General features: G+C 51.9%; 3 protein-coding genes across 7 annotated transcripts; 2 read left to right on the top strand and 1 right to left on the bottom strand.

Moving 5' to 3' along the window:
- Positions 1 to 756: 756 nt before the first annotated feature.
- Positions 757 to 7,030, top strand: LOC105104421 (calcium-binding protein 4). The gene is made up of 6 exons (XM_010998128.3): positions 757 to 1,160; positions 1,541 to 1,571; positions 1,652 to 1,795; positions 2,807 to 2,916; positions 3,263 to 3,410; positions 3,535 to 7,030. Exons 1-6 carry the CDS (start codon positions 807 to 809, stop codon positions 3,561 to 3,563), a joined length of 816 nt encoding a protein of 271 aa, XP_010996430.1. The 5' UTR covers positions 757 to 806; the 3' UTR covers positions 3,564 to 7,030.
- Positions 7,031 to 8,727: 1,697 nt separating this feature from the next.
- On the bottom strand, positions 8,728 to 13,630 carry TMEM134 (transmembrane protein 134). 4 transcript variants are annotated; one of them, XM_031448023.2, is made up of 7 exons: positions 13,384 to 13,630; positions 12,382 to 12,446; positions 11,918 to 12,007; positions 11,686 to 11,762; positions 9,439 to 9,483; positions 9,166 to 9,219; positions 8,728 to 9,087 (listed from the first exon to the last, which is right to left on the bottom strand). In XM_031448023.2, exons 1-7 carry the CDS (start codon positions 13,555 to 13,557, stop codon positions 9,005 to 9,007), a joined length of 588 nt encoding a protein of 195 aa, XP_031303883.1. In that variant the 5' UTR covers positions 13,558 to 13,630; the 3' UTR covers positions 8,728 to 9,004. The 4 variants fall into 4 exon arrangements, with proteins under 4 accessions (XP_031303883.1, XP_031303885.1, XP_031303884.1 ...); XM_031448025.2 differs by lacking the exon at positions 11,686 to 11,762 and having other exon boundaries at positions 12,371 to 12,446; XM_031448024.2 differs by lacking the exon at positions 11,686 to 11,762.
- Positions 13,631 to 18,998: 5,368 nt separating this feature from the next.
- On the top strand, positions 18,999 to 24,812 carry AIP (aryl hydrocarbon receptor interacting protein). Of its 2 annotated transcripts, none has more exons than XM_064492064.1 (6): positions 18,999 to 19,152; positions 21,802 to 21,981; positions 23,185 to 23,373; positions 23,730 to 23,906; positions 24,008 to 24,141; positions 24,496 to 24,812. In XM_064492064.1, exons 1-6 carry the CDS (start codon positions 19,054 to 19,056, stop codon positions 24,566 to 24,568), a joined length of 852 nt encoding a protein of 283 aa, XP_064348134.1. In that variant the 5' UTR covers positions 18,999 to 19,053; the 3' UTR covers positions 24,569 to 24,812. The 2 variants fall into 2 exon arrangements, with proteins under 2 accessions (XP_064348134.1, XP_010996427.2); XM_010998125.3 differs by having other exon boundaries at positions 24,008 to 24,149.
- The last annotated feature ends 272 nt before the right edge of the window (positions 24,813 to 25,084 follow it).

Here is a 25,084-nt window from a genome sequence, read left to right as displayed (position 1 = left end):
GGCCGGCATGAAACCCAAGCTGAGAGGACATCAATCATTCATGGGGCTGTTTGCCGGGAAACCCTAACCCCAGCCCAGTAGGGCCAAGTGACCAGCCAGGCACCCACCAAACCTCAACAGGGCCAGGTGGCTGAAACTTCCTCACCTTGGGCCCCTCCAGATCGGGCAGGGTCTGGGTCCCCCTCGTCTGACGTCACTCCTGTGACATTCCCATGATCCTCAATCATCTGTGATTCAAGGCCTCTGTGATCTGGCCTCTCTTCCTCAGTTACACACAGCCTCTGCTCCAGCCAGGATGCCACCCATGGGGGTCCACAGTAGGCAACCCTTCCTCTCCTTTCCCACCTCCCAGCCTTTGCCCCCACTCTTCCTCCCACCTAAGAGGCCTCCCCATGTCCTCACTTAGCTACGTCCTGCCCACGGCACACAACAGGGCTGAGTCTTCGACTCTTCAGCAATATTGTCCCCATTTTATAAATGAGGCAACTGAGGCTTAGTGACAAATTGCCAGGTCTCCCAGCTTATAAGTGGTAGAACTGTAGTCCGAAGCGCACAGTGGCCACCGTGTCCTGGCACCCCATGTTGCTGAGAACTGTTCTCTTGACCCAGCTGGCTCTGCCCTGGCCACCCCAAGGCAGAGGGCCTGGATTAGGGCTTGGGCTGCCTGCCTCACTTACCCTAATCCCCCTCAGGGCCCGATCCCTGGCCATCAGCTCTCAGGTGGGGGTGTGTAAGCAGCTTTATGGGTCCTGGGATTCAGGGTGCTCTCTAGTGCTGTGTCTCTGAGCCCCGTCACCCCTTTCCACATGGCCACAGAGCAAAGGAGGGGACAGCATGGCTCAGCCCCAGCCCCCAGCCCCCAGGCTTCCAGTAGCGGTGCTGAGGGGCCCCCCTTGACCAGGAGGAGGAGCAAGAAGGAGAAGGGGCTCCGAGGGTCCAGAAAGAGCACTGACAGCTCCGGGGAGCAGGCCCCCACACAGGGCCCCGAGGCCCTGGGAAGCAGTAAGAACCCAGCTAAGACTGGAGAAGGGCAGGAAGATCCAGCCCCTGCAGCCCCCAGGCCGGCCTCTCGTCGCCAGTCCCACCGGCATCGTCTTGCCCCCCAGCATGATGCTGCTCAGAGGACATATGGGCCCCTGTTGAACCGCATCTTCGGGAAGGTCAGGTGGGGCCTGGGCAGGGCAGGGTTGGGTGCTGCGGGTGGGGATGGGGACTCCTGGCCTCAGGCTCAGTCCACCCTGCCCCTAGGATGCAGGCCTGGGTTGTGGGGGCAGGGTTTCTGCATTTTGGGGAAGGGTAGGTCTTGGGCAGCTTGGGCAGTGGGTGGAGCCAGATCTCAAACCCAGGGTTCTGTGGGAGCTTGGGGCCCCAGGAGCAGGAAGGGAGTCACCACTTCTCCTGAGACCCATGGGACTTCAGTTGCCTTCTCCCGCCCTTGTGGGACTGGCTCTGCCCAGGCCAGCACGGGCTGGGGCTGGAGGAGGAAGGATGGCCAAAGCCCTGGCTGGCCCTGGCGACATGCTGGACTCTGCCCCTGCAGGACCGTGAGCTGGGCCCTGAGGAGCTGGATGGTGAGTGGCCCTTGCCGGCAGTGGTGGGTGGGAAGTATCCCAGAGCCTGGCTGCCTGCCTCTGACCTCCCTCCCCTGCAGAGCTTCAGGCTGCCTTTGAGGAGTTTGACACAGACCATGATGGTTACATCGGCTACCGGGAGCTGGGCGAGTGCATGCGGACGCTGGGCTACATGCCCACCGAGATGGAGCTCATTGAGGTCTCCCAGCACGTCAAGATGCGAAGTCAGTGCTTGACCCCCCTCGGCCTGGGGTGGAGTGGGGCGGGGAGGGTGGGAGCCACCTGGCTTTGCAGCCCTGGTCAGCTCCACCCCAGAGGGATGGTGGGAGGTGGCTCTGGGAGCACAGCAGGGGTGATGATGGAGTGAGGGGGGTGGCAATTTTCAGGATAGTTTGACATTGGCCAGGAGACAGGGGGGTTGGGGGGCAAGGAAAGCACGGGGTGCCAAGAGAGGCCCTTGGGGCTCAGACCGAGGACCCCATCTCTAACTGAGACCAAGTGGTCTGTGCTGGTAACAGCCACCTGGGCTGTCTATCTGTCTCTCTGGCCCTCCCAAGGCTCCTGAAAAGAGTGAGGACTAGTGTGACAGAGTCCTTACCATTCCTTGCAATTAAATGTCCAATGGGCTGCACTTGTGTGATTAGCATGAGCTGATTTGTCAAATATCAGATTCCCTTCATCCCAGGACACCTGCATTTGTTTTTTTCTTTACAGTTTCTAAAATAGGATGTGACTTACAACTAACATGAATATTTAGTGTCATACTTCTTTATTTTCCTCAAAGCTATTAATTGATCATTGGTACTTTTTATAATTGATGGCATCTTAGAATCCAGGGACTAGGTGGATATGCTCCTAAGGGATATTTACTGCTGCCAATGAGGTTCCAGCACTTTATAGCCATGAACTCCAACCCCAACAGCACCCTGTCCTTGGATGAGGAGGGAGGTTCAGTAAGTCACCCAGGGCCACACTATTAGTGGCAGAGCCAGGACTCGAACCTGGGGCTGTCTGGTTGCACTGCCTGGTCTCTTTCTCACATACTTGGCTGCTTTGCTGAGAGTACTTCCTGAGCATTTCACCTCCAGCAGAGCCCTGGGCTGCAAACTCCTACCCTCCTGGGGCTATTACATGGGTGTCCTTCCTGGATGCAGAGCTGGGGAGCGGCTGGCCCTCATGACATCCCTCCTTGAGCCCCAGCCCTCACCACTGTGACATTTTGCCTGGGTCTGCAGTGGGTGGCCGTGTGGACTTCGAGGAATTTGTGGAGATGATGGGCCCGAAGCTGAGAGAGGAGACGGCGCACATGTTGGGGGTGCGGGAGCTGCGCATCGCCTTCCGTGAGGTGTGGAGCATCCTCCAGGGTGCGTGGGTGGCTGGGCAGCACCCTTACTCGCCTCCCACTGAGGCCAGGAGAAACTGGGAGCCTCAGCCTCTGGAAGCCCAGAGCCCTGAAGCTGATGGGACTAGGGCCAGGGAAGGGTCGGAGAGGGTTTGGCTCACTCCCAGCTTGGGGATCCACCCAAGGAGACTTCCTGGGGCAGAGGGGCTCACTTCCTCTGCCTGGGAGGAAGAGGAAGGCGTAGATGGACAAAGATAGGGACATCCAGGCACAGGATGTGGCAAGGTGGAGGTCGGTGCAGGTCGAGACAGCTTTGGGTAGGAGGGAGTGAAGACTGCCGGAATTCCAGTTTGACAGGGACAGGGATGGGCGAATCACGGTGGCAGAGCTGCGACAGGCAGCACCGGCTCTGCTTGGGGAGCCGCTGGTGGATCCTGAGCTGGACGAAATGCTTCGAGAAGTGGACCTCAATGGGGATGGCACTGTAGACTTTGATGGTGAGTCTCCTTCCCAGACAATCCCCCCCAACCCCCCGCATCCCTGCAGCTCCTAGGCTGAGCCCAATGCGTCCTGGGATCCCTGGCTTGGACCAGCCTAAGCACTGCCCCTTTTCTCCCGCAGAATTTGTGATGATGCTTACCACCCACTGAGGCTCCAGGAAGGAGAATGTTGCTCCTCTGGCCCCAGACACCAGCAGGGTCCATGCGGCACACCCTCCTCATGAGGCCCCAGGATGAAAGAGACCCAGCAGCCCCAGACTTCTGTTCCTGACAACATATGGCAAGAGAGTTGGCTTGTGATGTCACCTGCCCAGCCTCGTCCTCCCCTCCCCTCCATCTGATCTGCCTGGAGGAACCCTGCCCTCAACTACCCATCATTCCCCAATGTGAGCAAGACTTGGATCTCTCCAGCCCCCGGGGAGGTAGGGAGCTCCCTGGCACTGGCAGCTTTCCAAGATGGGGCAGTGTTGGGGGGGGTATTCTGGTAATATGGTGAATTGAGAGGGTGGTTGGACATCTCCCACTACTTATGTGTGGATATCTTTATTTAAAAAAGAAGAAAGCTGAACTTGAAAGAAAGAGATGACCCCAGGTACCAAAGACAGAGAGAATCCAAAGCTGGGTGGCGGGAGGGAGCAGATGCCACAGGGCCTTCAGAGGAGGGGAGGTTTGGGAGCCTAGGCTCTGACACTCAGGAGGGACAAAAGACCTGCAAGAGGCTGGGGAGCAAGACATGACCCCAGTACATGCCAGGACCTCAAAGAGGCACCCTGTTCTTGAAAAGGGGATCAAAATATACCTCTACCCACCAGCCTGAGAAAGTGGCAAGGAACAGATGTTCAGGACCTTGAGTGGAAAAAGTTACCCTAGAGAACCTGAAACTAAGGCCTGCATGTCAAGCAGGAGTGCAGTCCTCATAGTGTGAAAAAGCTGAAGAAATAGGAAAAAACTGCTGAGAAGGGCACTCTTTCAACCCAGGGCACATGGGATTTAAAAAATACCCCAAATCCTGTCACTTCTGAAGATGAACTCAGGACGAAAAATTACAAAGCACATAGGGAAACAAGTCACTATGAGGGGACTAGGCAGATGCAGTAAACAGGAGAATCAGCAAAGTGTAAATAATAAAACAATCAAAAGAGACTATTAAGTCAATGCAAAAAAAAAAAAAAAAAAGAGAAAGAGAGAGATAAAAGAAGGAGGAGAGACCAATATGCAGAAACAGTGTAATATGAAAATAGAAAGATTAAAAAACAATAGAACTTCTAAAACTAGAGGATATAGTTATTGGAATGAAAAATCAAGGGATAAATTAAACAGCAGATTGGACACAATTTTAGAAAAGATTGTGAACTGGAAGCTATAGCTAAGAAATCACCCATAAGGTAGCACTGAGGGATATATTAAAGAGTAGTTAAAAGTCATTAGGAATCTCAGAAGAAGAAAATAGAGAGCGGGCATGAGGCAACAAAGAGGTGATGGTTGAAAATTTTCCATAAAGACTTCCACAAAGACAAGAGCCCAGATTAAAGGAGTACATTGGAGCCAGAGAAGGAGAAATAAAAATAAATGTATTTCTAGATGCATCCCAGTGATACTGCAGAATATAAAAGGAAAAAATCTTGTAAAGAACTCAAGAGAAAAGTCAGATTACTTTCCGAGGATTAGCAATTAGACTCTCCAAAGACTTTTTTCATTGACAACAGCAGATGCCAGAGGACAATGGGATAAATTGTTCAACGTGCAGAGGATAAATGACTGCCAGCCAAGAAGCCTATACCTAGCTCAATCACTAGTCAAGAATGAAGATGAAATATAAACAAACAAAGGCTACTATATTCGATATCTTGTAGCAGCTTATGTGAAAAAGAATATGAAGGTTGAGTATATGTATATTCATGTATGACTGAAGCACTGTGCTGTACGCCAGAAATTGACACAACATTGTAAACTGACTATACTTGAATTTAAAAAAAAAGAGTAAAAAACAAAAACAAACAAGTCTCAAGGGCTTCCCACCCACAAACTCTTGTTGAAGGGCTGGCTTCAATAAGAAGGAAATTCAAGGCAGAGTGTGTACTAGGCAGCAGGAAGGAAATCAGTAAACATATCCGTGTATCTAAAGAAGCATTAACTATAAAAAAAAAATTTTTGGGGATTTTAAAAACAAGGAGGGGCTAAAAAAATAGACAAAAATAAAATAAAAGATGGGAGGGGATACTTTAGACATACTGAAGTCTTTTTCTTGTTTTTCCTGGAGGAGGATAGATTCATTGATTAACTTTAGACTTTGTTAACTGTGTAAGGGGAACCATTAATATAAAAGAAATTGAGATGGAATGTTCCCTTCAATAGTCAAATCAACAAGAATTCTTGATTAAGCCAGTAGAAGGCTGAGAAAGAGGAAAAAAGGCAAAGAAAAACAAAATCTATAGAAAACATTCAAATAGAAGGTAGAAATAATGCTTAAAAAACCAAAAATTACAATAAATATAAGCAGATTAAGTCATTTGGTTAAGGAGGGAGGGTACAGCTCAGTGGTAGAGCGCACATGCACGAGGTCCTGGGTTCAATCCCCAGTACCTCCATTAAAATTTTTTAAAATAAATAAACCTAATTACCTGCCCCCCCCAACCACACCCAAAATATAAACAAATAAAAGGGAAAAATTGTTCGGTTAACAGAGTCTCAGTCCCAGAAGAAAAGACTAATATTAGATTGGGCTTTCTGTAAGTGACAGAGGCCCCAAATAACAATGCCTACACTGGATGGAAGTGTATTTTCCCCAGAGTCTCAGATGAAATCCAGCTGTAGTGTCTTTTAGGGGCCCAGGCTCCTCCTGCCGGCTGCTCTGTCATTCCACCAGTGTGCCCACGTTTATCTGCTTTCCAGCTGGCAGGAGAGAGACAGGAAGAAAGAGGAAAGGGGGAAAAGAGCATGACCCACTTATACCCCAGTAGGCAGGGCTCCCCACCTGGTACGCCTAGAAGCTAAAGATGCTGGGAAGTGCAGTCTTTGAGTGGCCTTGTGCCCAGCCAGAAACCAGAGGTTCTTCTACTACAAGGGCAGAGAGCAGATCCCAAAAGGCAGATACTAGGCTCTTCCTCACAGCCGAGCGCAGGATATGAGACACATTTGAAGCATAGTGACAACTGAAAGGCTGAAAGTGATGGCTTGGGCAAAGATTTACTAGGAGAGAATTAACCAAAAGAAAGCTCGTGTAACTCTAGGCATGTCAGACAAAATGAGCTCTGGGGCAAAAAGCACTAGGGATAAACTGAGTCACAATTCACCGAGGAAACCTAATGTTCCTAATCCGCGTGCAACTCTTAATGTGTTTTCCAACTAAAAGGAATTCATAGAGTTTCGGTATTCATTATTGCCTGAGGATAGTGTTGCTGTCAGTCAACTTGGATTAGATCAATTAACCAGCAAAAATCAAGTACATTGGTCACATTAAAACTTTAAACCTTGCGATTCAGTGTTCTGTCAACATGTTCACATAGACCAAGGATTGGTAAACTTTTTCTGTAAAAAGCCAGATAGTAAAGATTTTAGGCTTTGGGGACCATGTGGTTTCTGTAGTTTGTATGGCTGAGCGCCAGAGTCAACATATAGGTGTGGCTGTGTTGGAAATTTAATTAATAATAATTAATTAAACTTGGTTTATAGACACTGAAATTTGAATTTTATTAACTTTTTTGTGTCGTGCAATCTTATTATCCTTTGACTTTTACCCAACCATTACTAAACTGTGAAAACCATTCTTAGCTTGGGCCTATGGGGTATAGCTTGCTGACCCCTGAAATTGTCCTTTTTTTAATTAAAAAAATTTTTTTTTTCTGAAAGTCTTATAACATGGAAAAGCACCACTTCTGGAATCACTTTCTGTTTGGTTAAGATTGTGAAGTTATGAGTGTAGCAGCAACTCTATATTAATTTGCTAATTTGCCCACTTTAAGTGAATGGTTTCCATACCTTGTTCTTTTTTCCCATGTTTGTTCTGATTATATCTATTGAAACGAAATTTTAAATCTGATTACTCTGTTAATACAAACTGTGGGCTTTTATTATGTATCTTTATTTCACTTTTCTAATTTTTATCTTACAAAAGTATTGGTCCATGATGCATTAGAAATGAAAACTGGTCCTTTCGCCACAGCTGACTTGAGAACCACTGATTTGGGAGTTCCTGCATCCAACTGGTGCCTCCTAAAGTGCCTTGATTGGTGGCTGAGGGTGGGGAGTCTGTGTGGGCCAGGAGAGCAGGAGCAAGAGCAGGGGTCTGGGTGTTCATCCTTTCAACAAAGTCACAGAAATCTAAAGGCACCGTCCTGGCCGCTGCAGATACAGTGGAGGCCAAGCCAGGCAAATACCTTCTTAACGGCGCTCACATTTTACTGGGAAGACAGACTGTAAACATGTAAGTATGTGAACAGGGTCTCCCGAGCCCACACTCATTCAGCCAGCCCCTCAGTTGGTCAGCTGGGGACCAGACCAGCTTAGTGACGCCCACCTTGCTCTGAGTCACGAAAGCCCTGCCCTTGGCTGAGCCAGTCTCTCTGGGCCTCAGTTTCCTCTGAGGATTGCCAGAAATGACCTGTGTTAAGTGCTTAGCACAGGACCTGGTGCCTCCTAAGAGTTCAATAAATGGTCGCTATTATGATCTCAGATTTCAGGGTTCTCAAAGATTCTGTTTCCTGGTTATTGAGATTCTGAGATGCTTGGACCTTCCAAAATTCTGAGATGGTATGTTTCTAATGTTCTGTGGTTCTAAGAGTCTTTGCTCACTGAGGATTTCTGTCATACGGGCTCTGCTTCCTATGTCCTTTGCCCTCTACTTCTCCCAACCCCAGGGCCTGGGAACTAGGGCAGTGGGTGGAGGAAGCCAGGCTGCTGCCTGGTTGTGGCCCACATTCGGAGCTGGCTGTGGCAGCCCAGGGCCCCAGAGCCAGGCTGGAACCAGGATACCAGCCAGCCTCCAGGCCCCAGGCCTGTGTCATCTGAGTGCCTGTGGCCAGGGCCACTAGGGCAGGCACCAATACTGCCCCTCCAAGTGGAGATGGAGCAGGACTGACTCTGCTAAGGGCTGGAGGAGCAGGGAGACTGGGAGAGCCTCCTCCAGGCTTGCAGGGCAGAAGAGTCCCAGGCCCAGCTCTGCCCCAACACACTGTGTGACTTTGGCCAAGTCTTGGAGCATCCTGTGGACTGTCCTGTGTACCATGGGGAGATAGACAGTCTTGGAGACCTTCAGCTCCAGGGTCAGGCTGGTGGGCTGGCCAGGGCTAGTGGGAAGCAAAAAGCAACCACTGGCTGGAATTAAGCACCCCTTTTATTAGCACAAAATATCACCAACCCAGCAACCCCAGGGCCCGAGAATAAGTTAAGGCACAGAGCAGGGAGGGGGCGACTTTTGCAGGCCCGAGGCTCGCATGCCCCAAACTTCTTGAGCAAACTCCCCAGGGGACTGGGGGCTCGAGGGTCCCGGAGGGACTTTTCCCTTGAGGGCCCCAGGGGCTCCCTCTAGGGGCGCGAGGAGGCCGCACCGGGCCTCTCAGAGCCTACGCTGGATCCCGCCGACCGCCGGCAGCTCACTTCTCGAAGTAGGGCAGGTAGAAGAACTGGAAGCCCCGGTGTCCCTTCACCGCACAGTAGATGAAGATCACGTGGTAGACTGCAGGGCGGGGTCTGTCAGCGCCGGGGCCCCGCCCCGCCCCGCCCCGCCCCGCCCGCGCCCGGCGCCCACTCGCACCTCCCGGGACCAACAACAGGAAGCCAGGCACGAAGAAGATGGCGCTGGAGACACCTGCGGGATGGGAGGAGGGCCGGGTCAGGGCAGGGAGGCTCCCGGGCGGGACTGCGGGGTCACTGCCTGGGCAAGTTTCACTCTCCGAGGTAAAAGGGGCCGTTTCCTGCCGGGGGGGGGGGGGTTGCTGAGTGCTGGGGAGGTGTAAGGGCTTGCCAAAGACTCCTGAGCACAGGAGGGGAGTGAGCGCTGCCTGCGGGGGTTGGAGGGGGCACTCACCTGGCGAGGGGGCCACCTCCAGTCCCACGGCGATCAGGATCAGCACTGCACATAGACGAAGCCGCGAAGGTGAGGGAAGGAGCAGGGGGGCAGTGGCAGGTGGCAGGGTGGGGACCTCCACCCGCAACCCCCAACATAGCTTAGGCCTGAGGAATGGTGTCCCCCACCTGAGCTGAAGGTCCCCTGGGCAGAGAACCACCCAGGCTCACCAAGCTCTGTGCTTTCAGAGCAGGGCACCTGGCAGGCCCTGGGAAAAGTCTGTGAAAGGAGAGATTTTTGTCTGCTTCTTGGTGTGGCCTTTTCATCAATCAACAAACATTTAATGGAGCAACTGCTGAGTGCCTGGTACTGGGAATCCCATGGGGGGAAGGCAGATGAGGTCCCTGCGTCCATGGCCCTTCCCTAGTGGAGCAACTGACAAGAACCTCCCTGGTGATCAGGCAGCACAGGAGCCTGGGAGATCGTGGAGGGCTTCTTGGAGGCACTAGTATCTAAGCTGAGCAGAGACAGCAGCAGCAGTAGCAGTTACCATTTAGTGACCACTTACCAGGTACTGCCGGGCACTGAGCTGAGTGTGTTATATGAGATGCCTTATTTAATTGTCACCTTGACTAAATCAAACAGGTATTATCATCCCCATATTTCACAGAAGAGGAAACTGAGGCATAGAGAGGAAGTAACTTGCCCAGGGCTGCATTTGGAAGGTGGAGGTGATCTGACTCCAGAGGCTTTGCTATGGGCATCTCACAGGCAGAGAGGGAGAGGAGGAGTATTCTGGATAAAGGGAATAGCCTGGCAAAGGCCCAGCGTCTGGAGGGAACTTGGGGCTTTCTAGGAACTTCCAGCTTTTGGCGAGACTGGAGAGGCAAGAGTCCAGGCTTGAGGAGTTTGGCAGGGCTTGTAAGCCCTAGGGAGGGATGCAGAATTTGGCTGAGGACAGTGGGCACTGGGGAAGTTGGGGAGGTCATGGCTGGATCAATTTTTCAGACCCAGAGAGAGTCCTGGGTCCCCAGTTAGAGGATGGGATGGGGGGAAGAGGGGAGCTGGGCTCTGCAGCAAGGGGGTGTGGTACAGCACAGAGCACCTCAAAAAGGGTGGGATGGGGCTGAAACTCACTCCCTGTACCCTGGCTTAGGGCTTTGGGCTCTGTCCACGCGGAGGAGGCATCTATTTCTAATTCTTACAAAGGCTCTTTATGGGTCTGTGGTGGCCCACAGGCCTGGCAATGTCACTGATGTGGGTTTAACTCCCAGCTCATCTACTTCTCAGCTGTGACCCTTCACCTGCCTGAGTCTGTGTCCTTATTTTTGAACTGGGAGGGAGGGTAGTGATGCTTGCCCTGTCGGGTGTTGAGCTAAGGCATGTGGCCGGTGTGACCCGTGGCCAGCACGCAGTAGGTGTTGGGGAAGCAGTGGTTCCCTCTCCTGCCCACAGACATCCAGAGCTGAGGTGAGGATGCTGCCCAGCTTTCTGGCCAAGGAACTTTGACCTTCCTGGAGGAGGGAGGGCAGCTGCCACAGTTGGCCCTCCTCATGAGCTCCTCTTGATCCCAACCCTAGATCCCTTCTGGGGACCCTGACTCCTCAGCCCTATATAAAGAGGAGCGTGGGAGTCAGAAAACATCTGGCTGTGGTTCTGCCTGCTCTGGGCCTCAGTTTCCCCATCTGAGTGTTGGGGGTGTGAGATAGGTCCTGGTCAGCTCTCAGACTCCACAGAAGGGGGAGTGACAGGTGCCCTGTGGATCTGGCTGGCAGGGCGCTCTGCAGCCCCGGCTGTGGGGCCAGGCATATCTCTGAGCACCCGCCCCTACATAAGTTCTGGGCTGTGGCCCAACCTCTCACTTGCTGCGTGACTTCTATAAGGAAGGAAAATAAGCCTGCCCGGCACCTGGCTCGAAGTAGAATAAATGGTAGCTGTTACTCTCTGTTCTCTGATAAACAGGCTAAAAAACAAACAAAAACCCAAAAACAAAAACCAAAAAGGAAAGGAAACGTTTGGAGCACTGAACCAGGTTCCATTTTCAACTATGTCTGACTTCTTGGCTGTGCAACCTGGAGGCTGGACCTGCTCCTCTCAAGGCCTCAGTTTCCTCACCTGTAAAATGGGGTGGGGTCATGGCAGCCAGCTGCCTCCTCAGGATGCTAGGAGGCTGAGTGTGCCAGGGGTCACACAGAGCCTGAACAAGAGAAGGGTGGATCCCCCCATGGGGGTAGGCAGGATATGCAGGGGGCCCTCAGGGGCACTCACCCAGCCCCAGCAGTAGGAGCAGGAAGGAGGCTAGCACTACCCGGCGGTTCTTCTGGATCAAAGGGTGTTGAGTCCAGCTGGATGGCAGGAGAGCAGGGTGGGTGTGAAAGAGGTGGTAGTGGGCTCAGCCCCTCCTGTCACTTTTCCCAACCCGGAGAGCTGAGGGGGACTCGCCAGGGCTGCCTGTGCTGGGGCCGAGGCCACAGGTGGTATGAGCAGGACAGGGTCTCACCTGCAGCAGGCATTGTAGGAGCGCTGAGTGCTGCTGCTGATGGTGCTAAAGGACCACTGGGAGCTGCGGATGGATGTTTGGCCAGAATCCCTGCAGGACAAGTGGGCCCAGTGAGGGGGGGAGAGGAGGTGAGGAAGGGGACCCTTCGGGAATGAGGATGTGGTGGGGGATGGTGCAGGGACTCGGGCTGGGTGTTCCTGCAGGATAGGGGACACTGAGAAAGGACAGGGATGAAGACGAATTCAAGGGCTGGGAGTTTCTGCAGGATAAAGAGCCTGGTGGGGGTGAGTGGGTGAGGCTGGCACTAGGGTAGGGTGCAGGACAGAGGACCCCATGTAGAGGTCCCTTGTAGACAGGATGGGAGAGAACTGAGTGAGGTGAGGTGGAGGAGTGAGCAGGGCCCTGGAGACAGGAGCAGAGGCATGGGGCTAGGAGTATGGCTTGGGTCCCCACCTGGCCCTGACCTGGTGCTGACTCCCCCATCCGGCTCTGGAGATGCCTGGGCTCCATCTTCATCGTTTTCCAGGTTCTATTCCAGAACACAGGGCTTAGGGGTTACTGAGTTCAGGTCCTTCCTCCCCTCTCATGGAGAGGAGGAAGGTGAGCCCACACAGCTGGCTGCCTGGCTGCCTGACAGCTGCTCACCTGGCCCTCCGCCCTCCCCGCAGAACAGGTTTGATGATTCACAGAAACTGAAACCCAGGTAGGAGGTGGGTGCTGGGGGCTTTGGCAGGGAGGAGCCGGCAGGGGCTGGTTGAGGGCTCCCAGAGGGGGTCCCAGAGCCAGGAGATCTCCCAAGATTGGGAGTCAGGGTGCAGTTGTCAGGATGGTATTTCAGGGGCCCAGGATAGAGTCTCTGGATTTGGGGTGCCAGGGAAGGACAGGCCAGTGATTTCCAGGTTTGAGGCAAAGGAATCTGGACTAATTTTCCAAGAAAAGGATCCTAGAGTTGGTGGATGTCCTCTGGGAAAAGGGGGACTTCCAGTTTAGTGGGAGTTGAATCATAGGCAAGGACTCATCATGTGAGCGGGGGCCTCCAGCTTAAAGGGGAAGGATGGGGTGGGGACTTCCAGCACAAAAGACGGGGTACTGGTTCCTGTTAGATCATCTGGCCTGGGACTCAGAGGGCTGCTTCTGAGTGTGGACTAAGTCTGGTTCAGGTACAGAAGAGCTCCCCTACTCTCTGGGGTAAGAGGAGGGAGGGTCAGTACCCAGAATCGGTGGACTCCAGGTTGGGATCTCCAGCTAAGGGTGGGGGCCGAGCTCCCAGGTCTGGACTCTGGGCTCTCCAGTGGTGACTGGGGACCAAAATCAGAGCTGAGAGGGTCTTGGAAGGGACACAGATCAGTGGCCACGTCCGGGGGCGGTCTCCCGCTCCGGCTGAGGCCTCTAGTCAGATTCTTCCAAGTTGGGGTTCTCTAGGGTCCGCCCCAGCCAGGCGGGGTGAGGTGGGCCGGGCCGTTCACCTGGTAGCGCAGCCGGGACTGCTTGTCCTCGTCGGCCACCTCGAACCGGGCCCGGCGCTCGAAATGCAGCGGCCCAAAGCGGGCGACTCCGCTGGACTCAGGCCCAGGGCCCGCGTCCTCCAGGGACAGCTCGAAGGCATCATCGATGCTGAATTGGGGCCGGGAGGCGCTCATGGCCCCGGCCCGCTCAGGCGCCCTGCGCTGTCGCCATCTGAGCCAGCCAGCCCCGCGTCGCCGCGGCCCCGCCCCTGCGCGCAGGCCCCGCCCCGTCGTCTAGGTTGCTCGACGGTCCGGCGCCCAGGCCAAGGCCCCGCCCCTACGTGACGGCCCCGCCCCTGCCCGCCCTCAGCAGGGCAGAGCTGCCGAGCGCCGAGCAGACTAGTGGACTGGGCCGCTTCTCCTCCGGACCGAGCTGGGCTCGCAGCGCCGCCCAGCGGCCGCCCCGGCGAGAGACAGCGGGGGCTGCTCTCGGAAGCTACGCCTGCGTCTGTGCAAGGGGCATGGAGGGGCTGCCAGGCGCAGGCTCCCCGGCCGGAGATGGAGCGTTCTGCATCCCAGCCCGCTCTTCGAGTGCCTTGGTGACTCCTGGCAACTGTTCCCCACCCTCCCTCACCACAGCCCTGCACGGGAGGGGTACTCCTACCACCTTGCTGGTGTGGAAACAGGCTCAGAGAGCTTATGTGGTTTGTACTCTCCCCAAATTCAGTCTCCACGCAGCAGCCTAAGTGGTCTTTTAAAGCATATCTGACCCTTTTCCCTGCGTGTTAGTCTTAAATTAAAAAAAAATTTTTTTTGAAGTATGCTGCCAAGTCACTACTCTGCATAAAACCACCTATTGGTTTCCCATTGTGGTTAGAATATCTGAAGTCTTAATTAAGGTCCACAAATTTCTGAATGCCCTGGTCCCTGCCTCTCTCTCCCCTGCCTCCCTCTCCCAATATCATCAAGTCCCTCTCTGTCCGTCTTTCAGCTCACTCAGCCACAGGCCAAGCTCGTTCCCATCTCAGGGTCTTTGTACGTGCTGTTTTCTATGCCTGGAAAGCACTGGATCTTGCTCTTTCATCAGCGGGGTCACCTCTCAGAGAAGCCATTCCTGACTAAGCAATCTGAAGTCAGTTTCACATCACACAGCACCTACTTAAAGTTATTTCCCACTGTCTTATTCACCATTGTGTCCACAGTGCCCAGCACAGTGTTTGACACTAAATAGATCCCCAGCAAATATTTGTGAAAGATGTGAACAAGTGCTTTGCCCAAATCCCTGCAAGTGGTAGAACTGGGATTTGAACCCAGGTTCAGCTACCTCTAGGGGTACTCATCCTCCTCCATCTCTCCACCCCACTTCATTTTATGACCTCATGTACAGAGTTGAGTCAATCCTGCTTCTCAGTTTGTGACACATCTTCACTATGAACAAGGCCTCCTGAATTATGTTAATTCATCTTCCTCCTTTCCCCATTTTTCCTCCTCCCCCCTCTCTTTCACTGGGACCCACTTCAGTGGGCTCAGCATCCTTGAATCTTGCCTGGCCTTCTACTGCACATGGCACTGGCTCGTTTGTGGATGTTTGCAATTTACAAACATGGCGTCGTGTATAATACTCATTCTGTTGTTTGCATTTTTACACTCAACACTGTTTTCCACATTCATCTTGTTTTTTGCTTCTACTAGCTGCATGTGGTTGTGCATGTTGAGCATCCAGCTCTTTTATTATGCACCCCTCAGTGATGCACACTTAGCTTGGCCTCAGTGCCCCATCGCACGTGTTGCTGCTGTGAACATCTTCACACCATCCGTTTATGGTACGTGCCATGGATGGTCTCCTGAGTGGTTGTACAAATTTGTACACCCACCACGCAGGTTCTGGTTTTCTCTTAAGTATTCGGTATTCCAGCTTTTTAATGGCTTGCCAATCTGATGACTCTAAAGGGGTGGCTCGTTTTCATCTGAGTTCTCTGTTGATGGGAGAATGTGAACAGCTCTTCATGCTCTGGTGGTCCTTTTTCTGTGGATTGTTCAAAGCCTTTGTCCATTTTTTTTTTCTATTGGGTTTCTAGCCCTTCTCCCTTCTGATTTGTATGTCTATACATATCTAAGTATTAATCCTTTGCAGGGTTTGATGTTGCATATAATTCCTCCTTGTCAGTCTTTGTCTCACTCTGTCTAAGGTACCCTTAGTTAAAGAAAAGCTCTCATTTTTATATAGTCAAATCCATTAGGTTTGTGCTCTTTGAATCTTGTTTGAAGTCTTTCCTCACTCTGAGGTTACAAAGATATTCTCCAACATCTATTCTACTGGCCTGATAGTTTTACTATCTAGAAAAGGCTTGCAACAAAATAGTTCACTGACTCTGGAGCCAAGCTGCCTGTACTGGAATTCCCGACTTCTCCTCACTACCTTTGGGATCTTGGAAAACCAGGACTGGGTGAGGAGAATGAAGAAGTCCCCTTGGGTGAAAAATTTAAGGGGACACCATAAAACTCAGTAAGCAAGATCAATATCTTAATGCATTATTTTAAAAAATTATTTGATATAAGGCAAAAATCCATGATGAACAAAATACCAATTTTTAAAAATAAAAAAAGGATTCAACCTTGCATGACACCTCACTCCAGTCCTGGCCTTGCTTGAGCAAGTTACACAATCTTCCTGTGCCTCAGTTTCCTCATTTGTCAGATGGAGGTAATAATAGTGTTTCCCTCACAGCATTAATTTAGGATTAAATGAGTTAATACATAGTAAGGAGCATAACACAGTGCCTGGCATATATTAAGTACTTGATCAATGTTAGGTATTATTACAATTCAAAAGATCCTTAACCCTATGGTTTGTACCTTTGAAAGTGGTGCAAGAAAAGACCTAGATTTCAAGGTAGAGTGAACCAGTTTCCTCAGCACTATCTACCAAATAATCAGTTTTTTCTTCCTCTGAACAGTGGTGGCACTTTTATCACATACCAAGTATATTGTTGTTAACATAAATATCTTTGTTAAGCTCTCTTTTGGTTCCTTTGGTCCGCTTGACTAATTGTCAGCCAGTATCATGTGCTTTTTATTACTAAGGTTTGCAGTGTGGTTTAAGATGGCAGGGCAAGTCCCCTGCTTTGGTCATCTTTTTCAAACTTGATCTAGTCTTTCATGGACCTTTATTCCTTTACAGAACTTTGACAAAAATCTTCAACAATCCTCCCAACTTTCACGGGGATTTCATTTACTTTCTAGATTAATTTCAGGAGAAATCACAGCTTTAAATGTTAAACTGTTCTAGTCATTAACGAGGTATGTTACTTCAGTTATATCTTCTTCTATATCCTTAAAAGTTTTTTTTTCTCCAAAAAGTTCTGGGCTGTGTTTTTATTTCCTAAATACTTTTAGTTTTTATTGTTGTTGTGAATGGTACCTTATTTTCTACTGCATTATTGGGTGGGTTATGGACAGTGTTAAGAGTGTTATTAATTTTTGGTAGCTTATTTTATATCTCTGTAACATTGCTGAACTCTCTAATTTGTTAAAATAGTCTATAGATTCTGTTGGATTTTCTATGTAGATATAATCACTCTCATTTCTTTTTCTTGTTTTTTTGCTTTGACCAGTGCTTCTAATACTTTGCTAAACAGCATTACCAATGGAGAGCATTCTTTAGTTTGTTCCTGATCTTGAAGAGAATGTCAATACTTACTCCATCATACTTAATTGCACATGACTTTTGGCAACCTGAGAAAGTTGTTCTTTTTTCCTAACTGTGAGTTTTTGTCATAGTCACACAACTTCATTAAATGCTTTTTCTGCATATTTTGAAATAACCATTTGACTTTTCTTTTTTAGTTCCCTGATGTGATGAATTAAATAGTGGATGTTTCTAATATGAAACCATTCTTACATTCTTGGAATGAGCTCTACTTGATCTTGATGCTTATTTCTTTTGAGAAAAAAATTCAAAATTTTAATTGTGGTAAAATACACATAACATAGAATTTACTGTCTAAACATTTTTAAATGCATAGTTCAGTAGTATTAATTATATTCACATTGTTGTACATCCAATCTCCAGTTTTTCATCCTGCAAACTGAAACTATATATCCATTACACAACAATGCTTCACTTCCCCCCTCCCCAAAGTCAACTACTATTCAACTTTGTCTCTATGAATTTGACTACTCTAGGTACCTCATATAAATGGAATCATATAGTATCTTTTTGTGAATGATGTTCATTAGCATTACTGATGCGTTTTTATATATACTAGTGGCTTCAACTAGCTTAACATTCTCTTAGGATTTTCCACACCTATATTTATTAGTAAAATGGGTGTATACTTTTCTTGCCTTATGGTATTCTTATCTGGTTCAGGATCAATATTAAACAAGCCTCATAAAATGTTGGTTGGCTTTCCCTCTTTTACCATTTTCTGGAACAATTTTGTAAGACAGACTGTTGCTTCAAAATTTGTCAGAACTTGCCTGTAAAACTTCCTGTGTGGGTAAAAAACAAAAGCATAGACAAATAAAGCGTGGTTCCTTTTCACCCCCGAGGTTCCACCTCTCTCAGGGGACTTGTGGGAAATGTACCAGTCTAAGTATCTGAAGCACTTAGCATGTGGGTCAAAGGAGACAGACAATATCCTTCGCAGTTATGGGGATGAGATGAAGACAGCCCACGCGCCCCAAGACACTTCCTGTGTTCAGTTACCTAAAACCTGGAAAGTGGGAGAGGAAGACTCATGGTAGCTGTTTTTCACAGCTCGTTTCCAGAGGCGGAGAGAAAGGTTGTTTTAGCCTCCTAAGTACCTCACTTCTAGCATTCGTGTATTCCCTAATATTCACGGGCACCTACTATGTGCCAGACACCATGGAGGGTTCCGTGGTGACAACACACCCACGCGGGACTCCACAAGGGGCTGTCATTCCTTTGGGGAGTTTACAGTTCCCACAGGAATAGTGAAACCCTCTTTCCCCTCCTTCTTACTCCTAGTTTTATTTCTTTTTTTTTAGTGGGAAAAATCCAGGGTGCAAAAGTCATGACTACTGTGCTGGATATGCTAAAAGAAAAGCCCAGAAAGGAATACACAGATATAGGAGCTTTTTGGTTTTTTTCCCCAAACTTTGGGGGGGAGATCAGTGAGTCTATTTATTTATTACTAGCTTTTTTTTTTCTTTTTTTTTAAATGTAGGTGCTGGGGATTGGACCCAGGACCTGCTGCATGCTAAGCATGCGCGCTACCACTTGAGCTACAACCTCCCGTCGCAAACATAGTAGTTTCAAGCGGTGGCTTTACGGATGGGCTCCCCCCGCCCCATGCTAGTTCTATAATGCTGTGACACTACTTCTACAACTTTAAATAGACTGGCAGAAGGCCACGTTGGAGGGCCCAGTCCAAATCAAATCAATGACACAAACGCTAGAGCCGCCCCCGCCAGGCCGACTCCGGCCGCGTCTCTCTGACAGGCCCCAGTCACTCCCCTCCCCTAGAAAGTCTCAGGCCCCGCCCCTGGCCAGACACGCGCACTCAGCCGCCGCGCAGAGAGCCAACAATCGTCCGCTTCCGCGTTCGGGTCGTTTTCGCCGTCTGCCCTTAGCCAAAATGGCGTCAGCTCGGAAGTTGCCGAAGCAGGTCCGGAAGCTGCCGAGCGAATCCGGAAGTTGCCGAAAGAGAGCAGCGGGGAAGGAGGATGGCGCATATCATCGCAAGACTCCGGGAGGACGGGATCCAAAAGCGTGTGATACAGGAGGGCCGAGGAGAGCTGCCTGACTTTCACGATGGAACCAAGGTTCGTGTTTACTCACCTCTCTTTAACCCCTCCGCCGCGAGCGGTGCGCATGCGAGGCGGGAGGAGGCGGGAGGAGGCCTTAGGCGAGAGATTGCGCATGCCCAGATAGTAGTGGTCGCTGACCCTACCGCGCACATGCTGAGCTCGACGCTGATTGGTCTGTATTTAAATAGAGGGTGAATTCGGACGCGCCTGCCCCGCCCCCTGACTTGGCTGGCTGGCCGCATTGGGCGTGGTGGCCGGCAGTTATCATTAAACAGGTTGCGGGAGGTGGGTAGGGGTTTGACCTCATTGCTTGCACAGACCCAGCGCTGGAGAAGACCCGAAACCCGAAACCCGGGTCCTGGGGAGGGCCTCGGGACTGGGGAGAGGCCCCCCGATTGCAAGGTTCAAGATCTTTTATAGATGGAAGGGCCTTCTGAAAACATAGACGGACTCCCATTGTTTAGATGGGAAAACTGAGGGTCTGGAATGCGCAAATCTACAGAACAGGCCCAGAGGTCAGGTCTGCCAGACCAGAACCCTTTGGCAGCGTTCCGACTGCTCTACGTGGCATTGCTCGGGACAGAAAAAGTCTGGGAAGTAAAGAGCCTCACATCTTCCTCCTTTGTACATCCAGGCCCCCAGCTCCAGCCTTTCTGGCCCCTTCCCCCAATCAGTGTACATCTCCAGGTTTCCCTGCTTTTGCTCATGCAGTGCCCTCCACCGGGAGTGCCTTTCCCAGTTGCCACTTGTCTGTAGAGTAAGGAACTTTATGGGGGCAGGCCCTGTGCCTAGCAGAGCAGTCACAACGGACATGCATATTGAGCAAATGACTAAAGATCCTGGCTGGGGAAACCAAAAGTAAGAGCTACTCTGAATGAGGGCATGTTCCCTGACCAGAACTATGCCAAGATCAGGCAGGTAAAGATCCTAGCCAGGCCCAGTGTCAGTGCTGTGAGGGCAGAGGGGAGCTGCGTAGCTCTGGTGATCAGTGATCCTAAGAGGGATCCTTTCCGAGATGAGAGAACGGATGTGGATGTGGTGGATTCACCTGTGGGCTGGAGGGTTGGTGGACTTGAAGGAGTTCCTAGCAAGGGAGCTCCTGGAGGGAACAGACACCAGATGGAGAAAACACTGTAAAAATAGCAAAGATCTGTGAACAATGACAGAAAGAATAGGGACAGGTAAATTAAATAACCAATCACTGATGGTGATTGAATGCTCACAGGAGCACCGTGCTAAATGCTTCATATTTTTATTTTCTGTCATTCTTGCAATGTTGGGTAGCTACTATTGTTGACTCCATTTCACTGATGCGGAAACAGAGTTCAGAGGAGGGGTGGGGAAGACTGTGGGCTCCTCTAACCATATCCTGTCGAGCGTTCAGTCTTTAGACCTTCTCTCTCTTCACTCACCCTAAGCTGATCTCATACAGGCTCATCTCTTTAAAAAAAAAACTCCCCATGTCTGGACTCCCAAATGGATAGCTACTTCTCCCTTAATTTTGATATCTGGCTCCCTACTCACCATCTCCACCTGGATGTCTGGTTGGCAATTTAAATTTAACCTGTTCCACTCAAGCCTTCCCCATCTCAGTTAAGGGCAGCCCCGGGCCTTCTGGTTGTTCAGGCCCCAAACCTCCCAGTCTCTGCTGCTCCTCTCCTTACATCCCACAGCAGCTCCTTAAAATACACCCAGAATCTGACCAGTTCTCACCACTTCTCACCACTTCTCCCCTTACCAGTCTGGTCCAGGCTGCCGCTGTCTCTCCCTTGGCGTATTGCAGTAACCTCCTAAGTCACCTTCCTGCTTCTGTCCTCACCCCCCTCCAACCTGTTCTCATCCCAGCAGCAGCAGAACCCAGCAGAATCAGGAAATGTCCCTCTACTTAGAGCCACCCAGTGGCTCCCATCTCAGAGTGAAAAAACAAAGTCCTCACCACGGTCTGCAGGCCCTTTTGGGTCCATCCCTGCCGACCTGGTGACCTCATGATGCATACTCCCCACCCCCAACCCCCCCACTACACTGGCCTCTTGCTTCGTGAGCACACCACACACTCTCCCTCTGCAAGGCTTTTGCACTTGCTGTTCTTCTGGCCTAGAAAATTCCCACCCCTTTCTATCCCAGCACCTGTCTGGCTTGCTTCTCCCTTACTCCCTTCAGATCTGTGCTTAGACGTTCCCTTCGCAGAGAGCACCCCCCCAAGCCCCCAGAAACTCGCCCTGCCTTACCTGCTGCATTTTGTTTTCTGAGCCTTAGCACTTACTCCACCCACGTAGCACATTGTTTTGGGTGAGGCCCGTCTCTTTCCTCTACAAGTTCCATGTGCGTGCCATGGGGGCAGGGACTTTTGTCTGTCTTGCTCACTGCTGGGCCTGGCACAGAGCTCAGGTATGTAGTAAGTGCTCAGTAAATATTTATTGAAAGAATGGAGCCAGACTGCTTGGGCTCCCATCTCAGCCTGTTCATCCACTAGCCGTGTGACTTGGGCCCCTTACTTCCCTTTCTGTGACAGTTTCCTCACCTGGGTGGCATGGTGAAGCCACGTCAGGTGGTGACCCCTGGGTAAGACCTGTCCCTTGTGCCACCTGCAGACTGAGAGCTGGGCTTGTCCTGGGGGGTTAGGTGAGGGCTGTACCATTGCCTGATCCCATATGTGACCCTCAGGCCACCTTCCACTACCGGACTCTGCACAGTGACAAGGAAGGCACCGTGCTGGATGACAGCCGGGTGCGTGGCAAGCCCATGGAGCTCATCATCGGCAAGAAGTTCAAGCTGCCCGTGTGGGAGACCATCGTGTGCACCATGCGTGAGGGGGAGATCGCTCAGTTCTACTGCGACGTCAAGGTACCCAATGTCCCGCGCCTCCCTGCAGTCTGTCCGGCCGGGCCCGATTCCCCATCCCAGGGCCTCTGGCCTGGCTAGGTCACCACCAACTCCCTCCAGGGTACCACACCCCCAGGACACTGGCGTCCTGGCCTCTATTTTGCCTTTTCCTCTCCATTAACCAGACTGCAGCCAGGGGACTGATTCTAGAATGCAATGACCCATACAACTCCTTGCTTCAAACCTCTATGGCTCCTGGTCACTGTCGGGCAAAAGCATAAGCTATAGATGGTCACGTGGCCCTGCAGGTCTCCCCCTCCCACTCACCTCCCTGCTTTTCTATCCCCTTCTTGGCCAAGATCCTCCCTCATTCTTCAAAGTGAATTCCTGGGTTGCCACCCTCAGGAAGCCTTCTGTGACTACTGGTGGTGCACCCTCCTCTGGGTCCTCCAACCCCTCATGCTCCGCATAGCCAGGATCTGGTCCTCTGTGTCTAGGCTACTTCAGGGCAGGGATTGGGCCTGTTTACCTTAGCTTCACAATGCCCAGTGTGGGCCAGCCCAGAGCCAAGACCCAGGACGCATCTGTTGGCTGGATGAACGTTAGCTGAGCAGGCAACAGAGTCAGTGGGAGGGGCTGGTTAGACTGGGGTGGGGGTAGTCTGGCTCCCACCATCCCAGCGGATGTTCCTTGTGAAAGGTCAGAAGCTAGGTCCCCTATGCCTGAGGGTCTCCGCTGAATGTTTTAAAATTGCTGCCCTGAACCCAGTTCTGAGATGGACCCTGAAAGGAGTTGGGGTGGGGCAGGAAAGAAGAGACACTAGGAACAGAATGTTCAGGGACCCCAGTAATGGTGAGGAGTCCAGCTTGCGGGCTGCAACCCTGGGAAGAGGAGAAAGAGATAAGAATTCCACTGGGTTTGTAAGGACAGGGGAGACAGGTTGACAGTGGGAGTGTGTTTGTGTGGGAGGTGGAGGGGTAGGTGTTTGACTTGGTTTGGTGGCCAGAAAGGGTGGCAAGAGTGAGGCCTGAACTGAATATGGGGCTGGGAGGCCGGAGTAGTCCTGATGGGAAAGCTCTCCTGTCTTTCTGTGGAGTGGGGCCTGAGTTAGTTGCTGCCCCTCTCTGGGCCTCAGTGTCCTTTCTTACATGGTGATGGGGCAGGGGGCTGGGACTCCTGGGCCCACGCTGACAGAGCACCTGGTGCCCACTTACTCTCCTGCAGCATGTGGTCCTGTATCCCCTGGTGGCCAAGAGTCTACGCAACATCGCAGCCGGCAAGGACCCCCTGGAGGGCCAGCGGCACTGCTGCGGCATCGCCCAGATGCACGAGCACAATTCCCTGGGCCATGCTGATCTGGACGCCCTGCAGCGCAACCCCCAGCCTCTCATCTTCAACATCGAGATGCTTAAGGTGAGGGGCCACCAAGCCCCAGACACCTTGACAAAACCACCACCACCCAGCTTCACAGTGGGTGCTGGCCCTGCCTGCCTGCCCAGAGCTGGTGGGCTCAGTGACTGTGGGTTGTTGGGACAGGATGGGTGCAAGGACACCTGTGTGGAACCGCTGGCAGTGCCTATGGATCTTCTCCTCAGGCCCCTCCCCTTCCTTCAGGTCTCTGTGAGAGCAGGGATGTTCACCATCTTGTTGAACCTGGCACAGTGCTGGGCACATAGGAGATGTCCTGGGCCCGGCCAGCCCAGAGGCTGCTCAGGTCTGCAGCTGGGGAGGCTGTGGCACTCACCCCGACTTGGCCTCCATCTCGGCAGGTGGAGAACCCTGGCACATACCAGCAGGACCCGTGGGCAATGACGGATGAGGAGAAGGCAAAGGCAGTGCCTGTCATCCATCAGGAGGGCAACCGGCTGTACCGCGAGGGCCACGTGAAGGAGGCTGCCGTCAAGTACTACGACGCCATCGCCTGCCTCAAGAACCTTCAGATGAAGGTGCTGCCTGGAGGCTGCAGTGGGTGAGCGGAGGTGGGGAGGTGGGGGCCGGGGGCCCAGGTTTCAGTATCTTTTGTCCTCTCCCTGCCCCATGCCTCCAGGAACAGCCTGGGTCCCCTGACTGGATCCAGCTGGATCATCAGATCACACCGCTGCTGCTCAACTACTGTCAGTGCAAGCTGGTGGCCCAAGAGTATTACGAAGTGCTGGACCACTGCTCCTCCATCCTCAATAAGTATGATGGTGAGCATGGGGCACTGGGCCGCCAGGGCGGGCCAGCGGGTGGTCAGGCGAGCAGTCTGTTCTGTCACCAGTGGGCACTGGGGCACAAGGCAGAGCCTTTAGTATCACTTGCATTCTGAGCTCCCACAGGAGCTCAGACCAAATCTCTCCCACCCAGGCAGGGCCATGGGCTGTGTTGTGCCAGTGAGGTATCAGGGGCATCACGGGGCTTGGGGGTGGGGTTGGCATCCTCAAGTCAGGAGGGCTTTGTCCTATGATGGGTGCCTGGTGTCAGAAGTGAGTCTGGGAGCTGGCTGGTCCCACCTCATGCCCTGGTGTGCATGTTGCCCACTGATACCCCCTGCAGACAACGTCAAGGCCTACTTCAAACGGGGCAAGGCGCACGCGGCGGTGTGGAATGCCCAAGAGGCCCAGGCTGACTTTGCCAAGGTGCTGGAGCTGGACCCCGCCCTGGCGCCCGTTGTGAGCCGTGAGCTGCGGGCCCTCGAGGCACGGATCCGGCAGAAGGATGAGGAGGACAAGGCCCGTTTCCGGGGCATCTTCTCCCACTGATGGGGTCCTGCCGGCCCGGCCACCCTGCCTAGCCCACTGCTGCTGTCGCCAGTTCGCCCGCCCCAACTCTACCATGCTTCTCTGTATATAAAAGCCTTATTTATCTCTCTGTGTCTGGACCCACTGAGCTGATCCATGGGGAGAGCCGGGGTCATCACCTCACTTTTCCTGGTACTTGGGTGGCTTTGAGAGGCAGAGGATTGGGGTTCTAATCCCAGCTCCCCTTTCACCAGCTTGGAGACCTCTCTGGGCCTCAGCAACCCTAAGAGAGAAATGAGGAGGATGATCTTGTCACAAAGGAAGTGTTTTTTGCTGCCCATGGCTGAGGCTTCTGGGAGCTTTCAGTCTTAAGATGGAGTCAAAGGAAGCTCAAGCCAGGAGGC

The sequence above is a fragment of the Camelus dromedarius genome, chromosome 12 (assembly GCF_036321535.1).
Source record: "Camelus dromedarius isolate mCamDro1 chromosome 12, mCamDro1.pat, whole genome shotgun sequence".
In the NCBI taxonomy this organism is placed as follows: domain Eukaryota; kingdom Metazoa; phylum Chordata; class Mammalia; order Artiodactyla; family Camelidae; genus Camelus; species Camelus dromedarius.
This window is presented reverse-complemented; position numbering and strand designations above follow the sequence as displayed.